This window comes from Phyllostomus discolor, chromosome 9 (assembly GCF_004126475.2).
Source record: "Phyllostomus discolor isolate MPI-MPIP mPhyDis1 chromosome 9, mPhyDis1.pri.v3, whole genome shotgun sequence".
In the NCBI taxonomy this organism is placed as follows: Eukaryota; Metazoa; Chordata; class Mammalia; order Chiroptera; family Phyllostomidae; genus Phyllostomus; species Phyllostomus discolor.
In genome coordinates, this window is record NC_040911.2 from 92,483,380 (window position 1) to 92,501,691 (window position 18,312).

Below are 18,312 nucleotides of genomic sequence, written 5' to 3' on the forward strand. Positions count from 1 at the left end.
TCCATCATTCTTCTAAGTGACATCACCTAGGATGTTTCTCAAGTAATAAATAAATTGCCTCAATTCATCATATGACAGTAATTGCTTTTAGCCAAGATTTAACTCAGAGTCAATGTCAAGTAGCTGGAAAACACCACAGAGACACAGGTTTTGCAAAGGCAGCTCCACCCTTGCTGTGGAAAACCATTTAATAAGTACTGAGTTAAGTATAAAGAAGATAGAGATTTATACTATCCCAGGCTCCCTTGCTATTACCCAGCCAGTCCTAAGAGGCAGGAATCACAGGCTATACAACTAAAAACTGCAAAATATTGCTGACAGAGGTGGCCCTCCTTTCCAGACTTTTAATGGAGGTCAGCACCCCATGAGATGGGAATAGCTTCAATTGATTGGCTGAAAGCACTCTGGCCACACAAATAAATTGTTCCTCCAGTGCTGATTCTGCTTGGTCCCGTGCACCTCCTGAGCCCGTGTTTCCAGGTGGGTCTTGTTTTGCACAGCAAATGGTCTGTGTAGGTCAAGTTCTAGTTCAGTCACATTACACACAAGAGCAGAGATGGCGATAAAAGACGCTGATGGCGAATAGCTTCTGGGTGCAAGAAAACTCCTTGATTCTAAGTTTTTAAAAAATGCATTTGGAATTTAGCATAATAGACTTATTTATGGCTAGTCATGATCAACTGATGCCAGGCACTGTCATTACTGACATATATTGAAAGGTACACCCTTTCAAGGGCTGCATCAGTGGTGGGCAGAGAATCCTTTTGTATTTATTTTCCCATGGTCTCAACTGCTCCCTTCTGTGCCCAGTGAAGGCATTCGGCATGAGTGCCAGGACCCTGGCCTGTGAGCAGACGAGGACTGGAAGCGATGGTTAGAGTTGGGTGAGACGCTGGCTAAGGAACCAGAGATGGGCACACTTTGTCGACTGGTTTAGGCACCAAACCACAGTTAAAGTTAAGGACCAGGATGTGGCGGGGATAGCGGTCCAACCTGAAGGAGGAATCAGGAGCCAGTTGGTGGCTAGAGTTTAGGAGTCCATGCCCAAGGCCATGCATGAAACTAGGTAAGTTAAGTGGCCTGCAAATGAATTAGACCCATAGACCAGCCTCAAGAGCACCAGCTGAACCTTTGGCCCCAGAGGAGAAGTCTCGAACGTTGCCCAGTGAGAGTGGTGCCAGGATGTTGACGATGATAGTGGGTACTGCCGGTGAAGTGATTAAGAGACAAACTCACTGTCCGGGAGCTCACTACCTATTGGGAGATGGAAGCATGCAAGCTGAGACTCAACCTCAGTGAGTTAGGTGCTAACAAAGAGGTATGTACAGAGAGGGGCATGCATGACGCTGCTCAGGCAAAAGTAGATGACACGCTGTATTTCCATAGGCCATCGGGAGCGTGGGACAGGCCACAGGCATCCCTGAGACCAGCTGGGGGCCTCCTCCCACAGCTTCCTGCCCGGCTTCCTGTGGTCCAGGTGAGGTCTGCCCTGCTCATGAGGATGAAGAGGCTGAGTCAGCTCAGCCCCGGTGGGTGGTCCTGGCTGCCTCCTTGCAGAAATCTGTGTGTTGAGCTGGGAGCCCCAGGGTCTTGAAGCTGCTTAACTGCAGCTGAGAGGAGCACCCAAGGCCTGAACTGGGGATTAAGGGTTCAGTCTGAAGCACAGATGTAAGAGAGGACACATGCTCTTTTGGATGCCCTGCTGCAAACTGACAGTCCCTATAGACTTTCCCAGCATGACACAGTGCATGGTCACACTGAGCAGACTGTCATTCTTCCTGTGGAGCCGGAGCAGCCCTGGGGCAGCTGTGGAACAGGGGAGCCTTCTCAGGAGTGGGCAGTGTAGAGAGAAGCATAAAAGCCGACCAGGGAGGGTCAAACTATGCCAGGACGCTGAGAACAGGCTACGATAGCCTGATGGGTGAGGCAGAGGCCGAGGCCAGGGCGTGACCAGCATGGATGTCAAGACTATTCAAAGGCAGGAGGCAGAGCCAGAAGGGGGCATCAGAGCCACAGAGCGGAAACTGGTCCTTAGCCAGACACAGAGTACAGCCACGGAGGCCCCACAGGGAGATGGGGTGGGCCAAAGAGATCCGCTGAGATGGCAGCTCCTGGCCTCGGCCTCCTGGAGCTCTGTCAAGGCACAGCTCTTGAGAGTGGACCCCATCCATTGCCCAGTACTCAGGATTGCTGCATGTCCAAGGGTATTGGTTTCTTAGGCTCTTGCAACAAATGATCACAAACCGGGTGGCTTTGACCAACTGAATTTGGAGACTCAAGGTCTGAAATCAAGGTGCCAGCAGGCACCCTCTGAGACCAGGCGGAAGCCTCCCTCGCCTCTGCCCAGCTGCGGTGCTTGCTGGGCAGTCCTTGGTGTTCCTTGATGGGTCGTTCCAATCTCTGCCTCTGTGGTCACATGTGCCTTCACGTGATGTTTTCCCCTTCGTGTAAGGACACCGGCCACATGAGATCAGAGCCCACTCCCATGGCTTTGTCTCACTACTTACATCTGCACAGACCCCCTTTTTAATAAGGTCACGTTCACGGGAACTAGGGGGTAAGCCTGCAACATATCTTGTCTGGGAGACACCACGCCACCCACAGCAGCAGGGTCAGCGGAGTCACCACCCAGGCAGCCTGGGAACGGGCTGCAAACAGGAGGGAGGTCTTCCCATTTCATCAAGTCAAGTCAAACACAAGTAGGAGTCAGGGCCAAACAGAGAGCAGCAGGAAGCAGGATGTAGATTCCTGCTTGGTAGCAGACTCAGCGGAACAGGAGGCTTCTAGAAGGATGACACATGCGTCCTGGCTTTATTTGTCTGCAAGGGCAGCAGGGTGTACCAGGGGCCGAGGTGTCCCTAAGGCTCTGACTCAAAAACATACGGTAATTCAATTCTTTCCAGCTGACTGCAGCCAAATTGATGCCCTGAGATGTGACAGCATTGCCTGACCCAATGGGGCAGGAAGGGGAGGCAGAGGCAAAGATCTGCCCAGCTGGGGCAGTTTTGTCCAAACCTTGCCTCTGGAACATGCAGCTTGCAGCAAGCATCGGAGTGCCTGAAAACGAGAGAGGTACGTGGGAGGGAGGGAGAAATCCTCAGGAGCAGGCAGTGTAGAGAGAAGCACAAAAGCCTACCAGGGATGGTCTGAGGGTCAAACCATGCCAGGACGCTGAGAACAGGCTACGACAGCCTGGTGGGTGAGGCAGAGGCCAAGGCCAGGGCGTGAGTAGGGGAACACAAGCGGGATCAGAGAGAGCAGCCCATAAACACGCAGCACGGAATTCAGATGAGTGCAATGAAACTGAGCGAGGCTAATAACACCAGCGGCGGGGACAACATCACCTGTTGAGACTCCAGCCAAATCCACTACAACCATGTTTTCTTTCTTCCGGCCTTTGCCCCTTGGTTTTGGAAGCAGCAATATCAAATCACTGTGTTCTGTACGAACAACCAATCCATCCCTTTCCCCAAAGGGTGGGAGGAAAAGCAGCTCTTCTCTGAGCAAGAGAAGAAAGAAGTAGAAGCCAAGATCTAGAGAGTCTGGGGCATCTGTTCTTGCTCACTCAGAGTCCGGGGAGAGGGCTCCCCTGTGATGCCCAGGCTGGGCATGGGGTTCAGGGGGCCTGGACCAGCGGATCTGCTGGAGCCCCACTCAGGGGTTCCGGGGATCCAGTCTCTGGGAAGCCTGGCAGGTGGAACGGAATAAAGAGAACCGAACATTCACCGAGCATCTACTCCGTGCACACTCACTTCTGTTCAGCAACAAAGCAACAAAGATGGTCAAGACTTTTTTACCTTTAGATCTGAACTGCCCGTAATGCCTCACGTGGGTTCTGAGCACTTGAGAAGGGGCCAGTGTGACTAAGGAACCAAATGTGAACATTTGTTTCATTGCAACTAGTTTAACTTTAAAAGGAAGCAGCGCAAAGTATGCTTAATTGTAAACGCAGTGTTGATCTTTTTAGGATTATGTCTCATTTGAACTGTTTAAAATTTAGCGTCTGAATTGAGAAATACCGTACGTGTAAAACCCACGCCAGATTTCAAAGGCTTAGTGCAAAAACAGAATGCAAAATACCTTTCATGAGCAATTTGAAAATACTGAATATATGTGAAAATGATACTATGTTGTCTACATTGGATTAAATAAACTACCTTTAAATTAATTTCACCGGTTACTTTAGACTTTTCTAATGTGACTCTAAAAAACGTAAAACGACATTCGAGGCTGAGATCCTATTTCTATTGAAGAGTGCAGCTCCGGAGGCTTCCCACAGGGGGTGCTCTTGCCCCTCAGGGAACATTTGGACAGGTCTGGAGATCTGTTTGGTTGAGACAAATGGGGGGGGGGGCAATCTAATAGAGGCCAGATGCTGCTAAACATCCCACAATGTACAGGACGGCCCCACCCAAAAGGAGAATTATCTGTCCCCAAATGTCACCAGCGCCTCAACTGAGAAACCCCACAGGTCAGGGAGACCCCAAGAGCTCGCTGGAGTGAGCTAAGCGAAGAAGTCAAAGCTGTTATCACGCTTAGTTCTCGAGATGCACTCTGACCACGGGTATTTCGTCCCCACTTCTCCAGATGGAGGCGGGTGAAGCCCAGGGAGGAGGAGTAACCGGCCGCGCGTCACCAGGCAGAAAGCGGCAGAGCTGGGAGCTGAACCCAGTCTCAGCTCACGCCGAACGCCAGCCAGTCCCGCGCGGCTCTCCGCGTCGGTGCTGCCTGTGTTTACAGCCTGGTATCGCCATCACTCAGGTCCGCGCAGTTATAATTTAGATCAGCCATTATTGCTACCAGGGGATGCGCGTTAACAAAACACGCTTTGGAAGGGACAGCCAGCGCCGAGAGAAACACTCGCAGGCACCTCACCCATCAAGCGACGCCGGGGAACGCGGGGAAATAAATGGAGCCCGGTGAAATAAACCTGTCAGGCGAGAAACATTCAGATGCCCGGGAAGGCAAGAGGTAAGAACAAATGTGCCGGATATGGGACTGGCTCTGTTTAAAGAAAACATTATCAGACTGCCCGACTTCAATAGAGTCCAGAGAACAATGACCCAGCACGACGCGGCAGCTCACACTCTGGAGAAGCCATTTTCTCCGTGAAGGGTGTGTGAGTCACTTTCCTGTCACTGTCATGTGCACCCACCTGAAACTCCCACTTCCCTGGGGGTGAGGGCGACACCCAGTGGGCCTGCGATGGCATGCAGTAGGGGACTGGCATTTGGTGAGGGCCTACTCTGTGCTGCTCCTGAGTAGGGCACTCCCAAGGGTCGCCTAATGCAATCTTTTCTCTCTTCTTGACTGGGTGAGAGTAAGCTGGTGATATACAAGGCACCCTCAACTCTGAGTACCTAACATACCCTTTAATACGACTCTGCAGCAGGTGAAATAAGGCTATACAACTCGCTTAAGGTCATATAACTAGGGAGTGGCTAAGATGACATTCCTGGGGTGTTGGTAGTGACACATGGGGCTGGAGGGTCAATGGCAGGGGGACAACTTGGCCTTAGCAAATACTGTTGGGGCTTTGCCCAGCTCTCCCTTACCTGGGCAGCTGCATCTAATCTCCAGCTGCTGTGCTGACTGCGTGCGAACAGCTCACAGACCTCTCCCTGCAGAAGTGCCATCAGACCAAGGGGTGTCGCCTCCCCAGGTGGGTGTGGCACTCCCTTGGCAGCCCTCGGCCACTGGCTGACGGACGTTGGTGTGTGTATTAGTTAGGACTCATGCCAGACCCCTTGTCTCAAGGTGGGAGCAACTCTGTGACACAATTCACCCTCTAGAGCCCCCTGTGGGCTCAGCTGACTCTGGGCTCCTCACCCCTCAGCTTCCCTCCTGCCCATCCTGACTCCCTCTCACTTTTTTTCTTCTGAGAATACTCCTCAATCAATGATTTGCATAAGAACCCCCATCCCAGACCCTGGGTCTAGGGAACCCCACATAAGACATTTACTAACAGCGAGGTTTCTGAGTCTGGGAAAGGGGTGGACAGAAGTGGACGGTGAAGGTACTAGATCGCTGGACTCATGTCACCCTTGCCTGCTGCACCCTCTTTCCCACCATGATAAACTTGACCAGGTAGGGACCTGTAGAGTGGAAGCCATTGTCTAGCAACAACTTTGAGAGAGGCAACAGTCAGATGTTTGAAATCTCTGGGAGACTTCCCATGGGCCAGAAAGGGCCCCTGCAGTAGAGATTCCAGGTCAGCAGGGACTGTCTGTCTCAAGGGCAACACTGGGCATCAGCCTCTGACACAGATGGGCGCTGCATCCCGACCTTGAAGAGTGGCAGATGTTTATGGGAAATGAGGTCAGACAACGTGTTCAAGGGAAGGAGCAGGTAGTTCCTTCAAACGAATACCTAAGCCAGACTGGACGCTCCCATCCCACCGTTTTGCACATCCATTATCTTGTTTTGCCTCAGAACACAACTCCTGAAGACTCTGCATGTGCAGAGAATATAAGCCCTTGGTAAGAGCCAGGTATTATTTATTATTCCTGCTAATGGATAAGAGAAGTGGGAATCGTCACATTTGAAGGACTTGTCTAGGACAAATGGTAGACCTGGGACCAAAGACAGATCTAATCATTTCCTAAGCACAGGCATGCTAAGTCAGTTCTCCAATCTTAGACCACAGCACAGCTGGAACTTGCCTGGGAAGTACTCCGTTAGTTCCCCAGTATGGTTGTTTGTGTGTTTGTTTGTTTGTCTGTTTGTCTGTTTGTTTTGAACACCATGCACCTCTCCTTTGCAGTACTACTCACAGCTGGAGTTGTACCCTTCCTTACTTGTGTAGTTTTTTGACTAATGGCTCTTGCCCTTCCCAGAAAGGTATAGAGACATGTCTTCTTTTGGCCATCATTGTATTCCTTGGTGCCTAGAACAGAGCCTGGCACATAGTAGGTACTTTGTAAGCATTAGCAGAATGCAGGGATGGGTGGATGCATGCATGCATGCATGCGTGAGTGGGTGAATGGATGGGATGGGTGGGTGGAAGAATGGGGGGATGGGTGGATGGATGGGTGGATGAGTGGGTGAGTGGATGGATGGAGGGATGGGTGGGTGGGATGCAGGGACTGCCAGTTCCTCTATGGTGCACCTGGCCTGGAGGACCTGCTGAGCGTGGGTCACTCTCGCTCCCCTCCCACCCGCCCAGGGCTCTGGTGATCACCTGTGGTGAGGAGGCAGAGTGGAGTCCCCGGGGTCACCTGGGCGCTGCCCATTGGTGCTGACCACAAGGAAGCCAGTCCCCAGGCAGCATGCAGAAGAGAAGGAGAGAAAGAAACACACATGAAAACGGGCGGCGCAATGAACAACACTGCAGTTCTATTGGCTCTGAAGAGCTCACACTGAACAGCAAAAGAACATCATGAGTTAACTGAAACAGATCGTTTAAAATGGAATAAGAGTCACCATTTATCAAGCACCCACAACATGCCAGGTCCTCTGCCAGGTACCTCACATACAAGGTTTCTAAGACTTCGAACTGCCCGGAGAGTACAGTAAATCGTTATAAACCAACCCATCACCTTTCCACCCAAATGTCTTCTCTCCCAGTTTCCCCTTTCTTGGTCAACAGTGCCTCCACCCATGCAGCCACTGAGCTAGACACCTGGGGTCATTCTTCACCCCTCTCTTTTTCTGATCTCCCACTTCTGATCACTCAGCATGCTTCACCACTTCTACCCCCAAAAATCTTCTCTCCGATTTCATCTCCAACTCAGTTCAAGCCACCCGTGTTTCACTTGCATTACTGAAGCAGCCTCCAGTCTTGCTCCCCGCTTCAGTCCACTTTTACTCTTCGGCTGAAGTGCACCAGTGGCCCTATTGTTGTCAAGGTCAAGCTTAGACCCTGTCACCCAGCTCACAGGCCCTCAAGGAGTCCTCTGCCTGCCCCTCACCCACTCCCCACGCCCCCCCACTACCACACTCTGTCTTCTGCCCTAAGCACAAACTCCTTTCCATGATCTCCAGACCCCTCCCTTCTTGTCTGTAGGCCTTACCTAGGCTTGTCACTGTGTGTGGGACACACCCCCTTCCTGCCTCCGCAAAAGGCCAACAACTGCTCATTCGGGTGTCAGTTTACAATTCTTTCTCTCTGGGGAATCTTTAGTGTCTTGCCACTGTGCGTCCTCTGTCTTCCCGTAATACCCTAGTCTTATCTTCTTTTTAAAGGTTTTATTTATTTATTCTTAGAGAGAGGGGAAGGGAAGGAGAAAGAGAGGGAGAGAAACAGCAATGTGTGATTGCTTCCTACATGCCCCCAACTGGGGACCTGGCTCACAACTCAGGCATGCACCTGGACTGGGAATCGAACTGGTGACCCTTTGGTTGGCGGGCCAGCACTCAATCCACTGAGTCACATTAGCCAGGACAACACCCTCAGCTTCTCACTGTATTATGAATGGCTGCCTTCCCCTTATTTCCATAACCTCTTTGAAGGCATCCACAGTCCCTCATTAACTAGTGAACTTCTGTGGCCTTGCACTGTATCTGGTACCTAGTAGGTACTCATTGAATATTTCTTGAATAAATGAATGGACAAATGAAGAAATGATGAGTTAGAGAACTGACGATATGACCCACTCAGGGTCACAGAAGTAATAACTGGCAGAGGCAGGACTTAAGCCCTGGTTTGCCTGACTAATGCTCCTGCCCTTTCAAACTCACCACTTGCCTCTCCAAAGAAAATGGTACAAAAGGCTCGTGGGCGTCCTGTGCTGGCCGAAGGCTGCTTGTGCCTCTAGTGATTCATCAACAACACAGCAGAAAGTTTTTATGCAAAACGGAGGGAGAGGCAGGGCATTCCAGACCAACTGATAAACAGGAAATACACAATTGCAGAAATTCACACAAAGGGCAAGCTTGACTAACAGCCATGAAATCTATAAAACGTCACCGACGATACAGTTTGGCTAACAGTAATCATAAGATGGCTCCCCTAGAGGCAGGGAATGTTGCCACTTGCAGAGGTCAGCACATGCTGGCCCCTGAGCCAGGTCCACCCCCGCCCCCCCAACCACTGTTTTCTGTGTGGCCATGTGCTAAAAATGGTTTTTGTGTGTTTAAGTGGTTGGAAAAAAGTAAAAAGAAGAGAAACATTTTTGACAGATAAAATTTACATGCAATTCAAAATTCAACGCCTCTAAATGAATGCTGTTGGCACACGGCTGTACTTATTTTATGGGTATTATTGACAGTGGCTTTTGTGCTGTAGCGACCAAGGTAAAGCGTTCAGAGACCGCATGGCCTGCAAAGCTGAAAAGTATTCACTACTACCTGGCCCTTTACAGAGAAGTTTGCAAGCCCTGTTCTAAGCGGCTGTGTTTATTATTAATTTTCCTCCCAACTTCTGAGGCAGGCAAGACGAGAACTGTTAGGCTTGCATGCCAGAAAAAGAAACAGAAGGCTTGAGAGGAGAGATGACTCACATGTCCCCACCTGGCCCGTTTCAGCAGCATCCTCTCTGTTCTCCCATGTTCTGGCCTTGTCCTTGCCTTGCAACTCCGCCTCTGGTCCATTTTCTAAGCTGTAAAGAGTGTGGCCTTGTCGACAAAGGCAATCTGCCTAAGTACCTCCAAGGACGCCCGCTGTCTCAGGACAGTATGTCCACATACACGCGAAGCGGCTGCACAGAGTGCTTGCTGACCTGGTCTAGCTCGCCACCACAGCCGCGCCTCTCATCAGGTCTAGCCTCCACCGGTCACTGTGGCATTCTAGCCATTGTTCCTTTGCCTTGTCCCGTTCAAGTTCAGCGGCATGATCTCTTGCCTCTAGCCCATGCTACCTCCTCAGCTCAGAAGACCTCCCGGCCCTCCAACCTTGTTCATCGTAAGTGATACTCTCCTGTGCCAACTTGTCTGGAGTTTTGCACACCTTCCACTGATTTGTGTTTCCCTTCTCGGGGCTCACACGGCATCCTGAATTCACCTACTTTCATTGCAGCCCGTAGCAGACTGCACTGCTGCAATTGGTCTGTTCATTGCGCTCCCATTAGCTACTACCCGTTGGGTGTTTATCGTAAGTCAGTCAGCCTTGGGCTAAGCATTTTATATGCACTAGCCCCGTGATATAAGTGGTGCTAATTGTCATTGTTTTTTTTTTAAGATTTTATTTATTTATTTTTAGAGAGGGAAGGGAGGGAGAAAGAGAGAGAGGAACATCAATGTGTGGTTGCTGGGGGTCATGGCCTGCAACCCAGGCATGTGCCCTGTCCGGAATCGAACCTGCGACACTTTGGTTCGCAGCCCCTGCTCAATCCACTGAGCTACGCCAGCCAGGGCGCTGTCATTGTTTTATATTTGGAGACAGTGAGACACAGAGCAGTTAAGTAACTAACTTTCCCAGCCTAGAATCAAAGACTGTCCAAATCCAGTGATGAAGTTCTTAACCTTTAGGGGATAAGGGACCACAAATCAGTACTAAGTTGCACCCAATACATATTTATTGAAAACTAAATGAAGAAATGAAATTCTGGTTTAGTATTTTTCGCTTACTATGTCACTTGGAAAATTATGTACATTTAAGTTTCGATTTCTCTACCTATAAAACTGGGATGCTAAGTATCCTCTGAAGTTCTTTAAAGGATTAAGTGAGCCCTGACCAGGTAGCTCATTGGTTAGAGCATCGTCCTGATGGTACACCAAGGTTGGGAGTTTGATCCCCAGTCAGGGCACATGCAAGAATCAATGAATGCATAAATAAGTGGAACAACAAATTGATGTTTCTCTCTCTTTCTCTCTCCTTTCCTCTTTCTCTTCCTCTCTCTCAAATCAATAAATAAAAGTTAAAAAAATAAAGGATTAAATGCAAAACAGCCAAAGCCTGAGTTCAGTTGGCAGGCCCCGAGGAGCCTCCCTCCCCTCCCACCTAAGGCTACAGCTCTGCTTAGTGAGAATGCTCAGCCATGAGGGAGAGGAACAGAGGTGCAGCCAGACAGGTGCTGGGATGGGGAGAGGTTTCCCCCTAGTGGGTGGAAGAGCAGCAGATAAGTGATGGATCAGGGGTCTCCCAGGATGCAAAGGGAAATGGTAATAGGAGAGGCACTCATATACATTGTGCTAGAGGTCACTAGTATTTACTGGTGAGTGACCCATCTCTCCTTCTTAGGCATACAAAAGAATCCACGTTTCGTCAAGGCCACATAAGTGGACGTGATATGCATCATTTCCAAGTGAGGTATTTAAGATCCATTTTACCACCTCCATACTTCTCCTGTCCCCACTATAAGGTCCTCTGAGGCCATATCTGTTCTGGGTGACATAACAACAAATAAAGCTCTGTGGTATTCAGCTACTAGGATTTGGGTATCACTTTGTTGTTGCAGCAAAGCCTAGCCTCTCCTGACTAATCCAGTGCCAGAAAAGGTGGAGGTCTCGTGCATTCACCAGGTCCCCCATCGCATGCCCTTTTACTGGAGGGTTCATGACCCCTCTCTCTTCACCACTTTCAGATCTAGTTATTACAGATATGTGTCAGCCATTGATGAAAACATGGAGACAGTGCAGAGAAAAGGCGATCAGAAGGCTGAGTACCTCAGACTTCCCTTCTGACTTTTTTCCCTTCTAAAGCAAGGAATGTTAAAAGCAAAGAGATGCTGATGGGCTAAAGAAGATGCTGGAGCAAATAACCTTGAAGACAAACTAATTTCTTGGTTTATTAGCTTCCATATGTTGTAGAAGTAAAGGCAGCTGAAGGCTTTTTGAGGTTTCTGCTCCAGATCCCAGCACTTGGCTTGGATACCACTGCAGACAGGCCAAAGAACCGTCACATCCTTGAGATTCTATTGTCAACTACTCCTGGAAAAGAAGCCTGACAAGGAGTTAACAAATAGGAGCCAGGGGACCCTGAGTGTCCCATGGAGTCTCGCCCAGACCGTGGTATTTACAAGATTCAAAACGATACCCTGGAGAGGCCCTGAGCTTTGGGGTTAGATCTCAGCTACAAAAGACCTTGAGGTCTTTACTTATTTAATCCTTTTGAGCCTACATGGCTTCATTTTTTGAGTAAGGATAATATAATAATGATCACTATTAATTTAGTGCATACTATGTGCCGGGCTTTGCTTTATCATTGCACTGTTACACTCAAGTCATTCTGAGAGCCTCAGTGTGGAAAATTCACTGCATTGGCTGTGGCCAGGGCAGAATAGCACCATCCTCCCCAACCCCCAAACTCACACCCTGGGCTTTCCCCTGGGCTTTCTAAGGACTGAACAACAACCAAGAGCTTTCTAGTAGACTGGTCACTATCATCTTGTCTCACACAAGTGTTTCTCTATTATGATTCCTTCTCCAGTTGCCATGGCAAGATTTGGGCATCCTCCGGCCCTGGGTCCCTCCCGAAATGTCTGGGCAGATGATGAGAAAAGGAAAAGTGTCATATGAAAGGTTACCAAGTGGATGAGCAAGATCCTATACTCAGTCAATAATTATATATAATTGCTAGGTAGACTTCATCTAAATACAATGACCTATAGATGAAAAGGTTAAATGCTAAAAGCTGAGCCCAGCATCATTGCTTTCTCCTTCCAGTTTCTGTACTTTGACTCTAGCTTCAGTCTGTTTGACAGAAGCCCAGTTTATACAATTGTGCGAGAAGGGCTTAGAGTCCAGTCTTTCCCTTTCCTCCTTAGAGAACGGCAGGGACAGGCCATGTGCTTAGCAGACCTGGGTCTCCAGGTCTCATATCAGAGAGGGTCTGAAGGAGAAAAGGAAGAAGGGAAGCTCAAGTTGTTTATTATCTTTTGTGTTCTCGGCCTTTCACATGCATTAGCGCAAGTAATCAGGTGAAGGAGCTCATGACCTCAGGCCTAAACGTGGAGGGATAGACTCATCGAGTGTGACTTCTCCAAGGTCTGATAGTTAATTTTTAGATGCAGGACTCCAATCCAAGTGTCTCTGATTTCCCATTATCCCATGCACCCCCGCAAAGAAGCTTTATGCATATGACATGAACCTTCCATATAGCTTTGGCTCAATGGGAGAGGGAAGAGCAGGCATTTCCTGTCTTACAGCAGACCGTTCCTACATCTCGCTTGGCCTCTCACACCACCTGTGCATGCTATTCCTGTGGATAAGGAGCCGTGCACACACCATTCCCCTTCTCAGCTCCAGTCTCAGCATCTGCAAAATGAGGGCCTCTCACTGGAGAATGGCTATTCACTGCTGTTCCTGCCAGTCCCTGCAGGGGTGACCGTCCACATGGAGAGCAGAGAGACAACGGTGGGTGCGAGGCTCTACTTCAGGCTCAGCCATTAGTAAAACGAGCTACATTTACAAAAGACTATCACCCATGCCTGCTGTCTGTTGCAACTGGGACAATGGCTTTAGTCCATCCGTGCCACCGGGCGGCGTGGAGCTGTCGCTGACATTTGCCCTCGCCTCATGCTTCATTATTCTGGAGTTCGGCTTTCGGCACCTACTCCGAGTATTTAATGGGATCTTCAGAGAGTGTTTACTAGATTAAAACTGTGGCTGTCTTCTGCAAAGTAACTCTGCAAATGGCTCTATGGGTTTCCGGATTTATTCTGTCTCAATGACTCGGCTCAGTTGGCAAATCAAATCAAAGCTTGTTTTTCTAACTGCCACTTGGGTGCAGCCAGCGGGAATGGGCCCAGCCAGCTGTGTTCCCTTGATGGCTGGCGCCAGAGACGGGGCTGCTGCTCCTCGCCGGTGGTCAGAAAGGTTCCAAAGGGAAGGCAGCAGGCAAGCAAGGACCTGCTTGCTCGAGGTGGGGCGGGGGGAGTGAGTCTGTGGTAGGGAATTTTATTTTCTGGAAGCAGCAAGGGCAGACAGGATCTGTGTGGCCTCAAAGACTGAATGGCAGAAATAATAGGGAGCCAATTTGGACTCGGGACATGGGGGGTTCCTCTAACTGAAGTGTGGAAGGAAATCCCTAGGGGAGTCGTGAGGCCCCTGTCACAGCAGGTAGCCAAGCAGAGCCTGGATGGTCTTTTCATTAGCGCGGATTGTAAATCACTTAGTGAATCCCTACCTCTACGGTTTCTGCTCCCCCTTTCCAAGAGAACGGTTCTGACAAACAGCGTGTATTTGAAAAAATGAATGACACGTTAGCACTCCATCTACCCATGCATCTACACATTGATTGACTGGCTGATTCATCAATTGATCCATTCATTCGATGTATCCATTTGTTCATTCTACATATTTTACTGAGCACCAATGTATGCTAGGACCGGGGGACATAACAGTTTTCAAAATAGGCACAATCCTTTCACGTCACTTAGAATCTAGCTGGGAGACAGACATCAAACATGTAAGTAAACGACACACACACACACACACACACACACACACACATCTTTTTCTGCAAGTCATGATGAATGCTATGAACAAAAGCACAGGGTATATAATGAGAGTGGAGAGAATGCTGGGCATGTATATTAGACTGAAGGTCAGGATGGTCTTTATGAAGAGCGGAAGTGTAAGCTACCATCGGAAAGACACATGTCTGTTAAGCAGATACATACACGGTGGGCAGATGATTTTAGGCAGAGGGAGCAGGACGGACAAAGGTCCTGAGGCTGGAAGGAGCTTGATGTGTTTTGAGAAGTGCAAGAAGACCAGTGTGCTGCAGCGTAGTGCGTAAGAGCATAGAGCCTGGATGAGCCTGGAGGGCAGGAAGTGGCCAGATCGTGCAGGGCCTGTGGGTAATAATAGAAAGTAGCAAAGGGAATGGATGGGCGTATGGAGGGCGGACAGGGGGAGAATTAGATGAGCAGAGAATTACTGAGTCAAGGGGCTTGGAGGGAACTGGACGTCTGTTTCCAGAAGAGGAACTCACTGGTATCATTCTAGAACGGAGCCACTGGGTCAGAACCCATTTTCCCTTTCCTGCTCTGTCTGAGCCAGAAGACATGCACTGGGTTAACTGGGCACCGCCTTGAGCAGCTGCAGCCTGGAGCATCTTCCGCCAGATGGGATGGTCAGCTGCCTTGGGAGGGGTTGTATTATCTCCCACTTGAGCTTCAGCACCTTGGAAGTCTAAGTATCCCACCCCAAATTCCCACGTGACCCATCTTCACCTGAGCCCCCGCCTCACCTTCCAAATGGAAACATCATTGAATGAGTGGGTCCAAGTGCATCTCCCTCCCTCTTACTGGCCCTTTCTCACAGTTCCTGTTTAAACCACAAGAACAAAACCTACTTTTAAAATAGATTTTTTGTGCCCCCTGACTTTCTACTGCCCCTGCTTCAAAGTCTGAATAATAGTTTTCTGTTTCCAAGCCAAAATGTAATGTCTGTTACCCATAGTCTGCAGTTTTCTCTCTACAGCTCTGGGTAGACTCCCAGAGCTACAGTGTACCAAGAAAAGGGCTTTAAAAATATTTTTAGCTCTCGAATTTGAGGCCATCCTATTAGCTCGTTGCTATTCCTCAAGCCCATGATGAAGCCCATCCTCTGTGTAACGGAGCCCTGGGGTACCCTGACCCCCTCTTCAGGTCAGCGTGCCGTCCCCCGCTGCTGTGAGTGGTGAGGCTGCGGGCTTGCACCTGAGACTTTCTCCGGAGACCTGTACAAGGCTCAAGGGTGCCATCTGTCCCCGGAGCCACCTGAGAGATCCAGGGGCGGGCGAAGGGTAGGGAGGTGTAGAAGTGCCAAGGACTGGTTGTTCCGAGGGGAGGAGGAAGGAATCATGGTCTTCTTGTCTCAAAACAAAACAACTTTGGAGAACTGTACATTCCACCCCAGGCTTCACTGTATCTGAGAATGGATTCCTGCTCAGCAGTTTTGCCTTCCCTGCCTCCCTTCCCTCTTTCACTTAGATTTCTTCCAAGAGCCCTCCCTCAACACATCACAGGCGCCGAATCCCTGCCTCGGGCTCCGCTTGTAGGGGATCCGTCTCACAACTGCTCTGTTCCTCTTTATGGGCTCTTTGATAAACTCCACTTCCCCACTACGGTGGATCTCCACAGAGGAACATTCTGGTTCCTCTAAACCCCCAGTCAGAGCTCATAACAGCAGACCCCGGCTGAGGAACAAAGTGAGGAAGAGTGTGAAGCTGGGGCATTTGAGATGAGCCTGTTCCCATCCTAGGGCTGACCCTTCCATGAACAAATACTGAAATCCCACCCGACAGCCCCTTAGCTGTGCCTGCCATTTGAGGGTCTCATTTGTCCCTGTGAATAAAAACTGGTGACACGTGAGTCCGCTAGCTAGATCCTCTCTGAACACAGGGGACATGGCCCTTCCTGTGGGACTTGGGCCAGGAGTACGGCTCCTCCCGCAGTCGGAGGTTCTGAGTCAGCTGGCCTCCCAGGCCCCGCCCTTGCTCTGGGTTCCGCCCAATCCACGGTGCTGGTGGAGAGGGCGGGATGAGGGGACTCGAAGGCAAAGGTCTGCTCCACTGCACTAGTCCCAGCAGAGCAGAGCCCAGCACGGTGGGCCAGGAGCACCCAGGCCAGGACAACACGGGGCTCCTTCAGTCCCCAGGTTCTTCAGAAGCACTCATCACAAACACAACTGCACCGTTATCTGTTAAAGTTGTCCCCGTGCTGTCTGTTTCCACACTAGGCTGCAAGCCTGTTGAGGACAGGAACCATGAAACCCTCAGCTTTTTTCAGGATGCCGGGCTCATGCATGCTCCACGAGTGAGCTGCCTACAGGCAGGCAAGAACAGATGTGGACAATAATAGAAGTGTTTTCCCAAACACTTTGGAGTAAATAAAACACTTTTATGTTTATACATAGCATTTGATCCTCATAACAAACTGGGTGGCAGAGGTCTTGGTGCTCTGGAGCTGGCTCGCTCCAGCTGGCTAGAGCTGGTTGTTAAATACCTGGTCCTTCCTTCCTTCCCCCCTCCCTTCTTCCTCTCTCTTCCTTCCCTTCCTCCCTCCCTTCTTCCTTCCTTCCTCTCTCTTCCTTCCCTCCCTTCTTCCTTCCTTCCTTTTTTGCCAGCCAGCTGTTAAACCATTCTAACTTGAAATTGGACGTGGTAGGGATATTTACACCTGCAGATCAACAAGGACAACAAATGTGGGCTTTTCTTTTACAAGGAGCAGGTTTATCGGCATTTGACTGGCAGTAGGTATGTTCAAAAGGTTCTAGGAATGGGTAGATGGGGATCCCTTTGAATATGATGCCACTGAGTTTCGGAAAGATCAAGTGAGACCCTCAAGGTCTCTGAGCCTGGCTGCAGGGAGATGCTGACTCCAATGCATTCGCTCCTTTCAGCCAACTATGTGCCAGGGATCCCTGCCATGGCAACATGGGGTTGGTAGTTAGTTAGTGGTTAGACTGAGCAGCCCTCATCAGAGCTCCCCTCGTAGGGAAGCGCTGGTCCCTTCCCCAGAAAGCCCAGCCTGGTCTGGCCCCAGGACCTCGGTTGGATCAGGTGCAACAGCACCTGAGCTGTTGGACAGCTCAGACCGTCACATGGGGTCTGAGAAGGGTCCTGCTGCCACAGACCCTGCTCCTCCGCCAGAGGCAGCCTCACCAGCTTCTGGAGGGAACAGGAGCCAAAGCTGGACCTCCCCCCACCTCTGGACCCAACTCTGGCAGGGCTGGGTCCCGCTCTTGCACTCCTTTCAAAGCTGCTGGGGTGACGCTGTGAATGGGGAGCCGTCAGAGGCTCCGATAGGAACCACACAGATGCTGCCCCTAGCTGCATGGCTCCAGGTTCCTATGGTGGGTGAACAGTGACCCCCCTACCCCCGGTTCACATCTTGAAGCCCTAACCTCCAGGACCTTAGAATGGGGCCTTACTTGGGAACAGGATCCTTGCAGATGTAATTAGTTAGGAGGAGGTAAAACTGGAGTAGGATGGGCCCTAATCCAACATGACGAGTGTCCTTATAAGCAGAACTTTGGACACAGACATGCACAGGGAGACGACATGTGAACATGAAGGCACAGATCGGGGTGATCCTTCTACAAGCCAAGGAACCCAAAGATGCCAGCACACCACCGGGAAGCCAGGGGAGAGGCCTGGACCAGATCCTGCCCTCCCAGCCCAGGTGAGGAACCGACCCTGCCGCATGCCGCACCCTTCCTGTGGGACTTCCAGCCTCCAGCACCAGGAGACTTTGGTTCAGCCGCCACAGAAAGTTAACACAGGTCCCTGACTTTGCAACCCTCCAACCTGGGTGGGCAGCACTGCATTAGAGCTTGGGTGACCAACAGTGACATTACAGACAGACACGGGCTAGAGCGTCACCCTGGAGCCTGGTATGGCACCTAGCAGGAGATGCGCTGGGCTGGGGGTCAGGTCAGAACGACCCCAAAGGAGTGTTCAGAGCTGCTCTGTTCTGAGTGACAGCCCCCCGCCCCACTTCTGTGA

General features: G+C 50.3%; 1 protein-coding gene across 11 annotated transcripts in view; it reads right to left on the bottom strand.

The window, feature by feature from the left end:
• PTPRT (protein tyrosine phosphatase receptor type T) overlaps positions 1-18,312 on the bottom strand; it is a 944,823-nt gene that overhangs the window by 152,050 nt on the left and 774,461 nt on the right. For 6 of the 11 annotated variants that reach the window (XM_036009846.1, XM_036009842.1, XM_036009841.1 and 3 more), the window contains exon 14: positions 7,181-7,237. The exons of the other annotated variants lie outside the window; for them this stretch is intronic. In XM_036009846.1, coding sequence (XP_035865739.1) covers positions 7,181-7,237 — 57 coding nt within the window. The remainder of the gene's footprint in view (positions 1-7,180; positions 7,238-18,312) is intronic. 11 annotated transcript variants of the gene reach the window in all.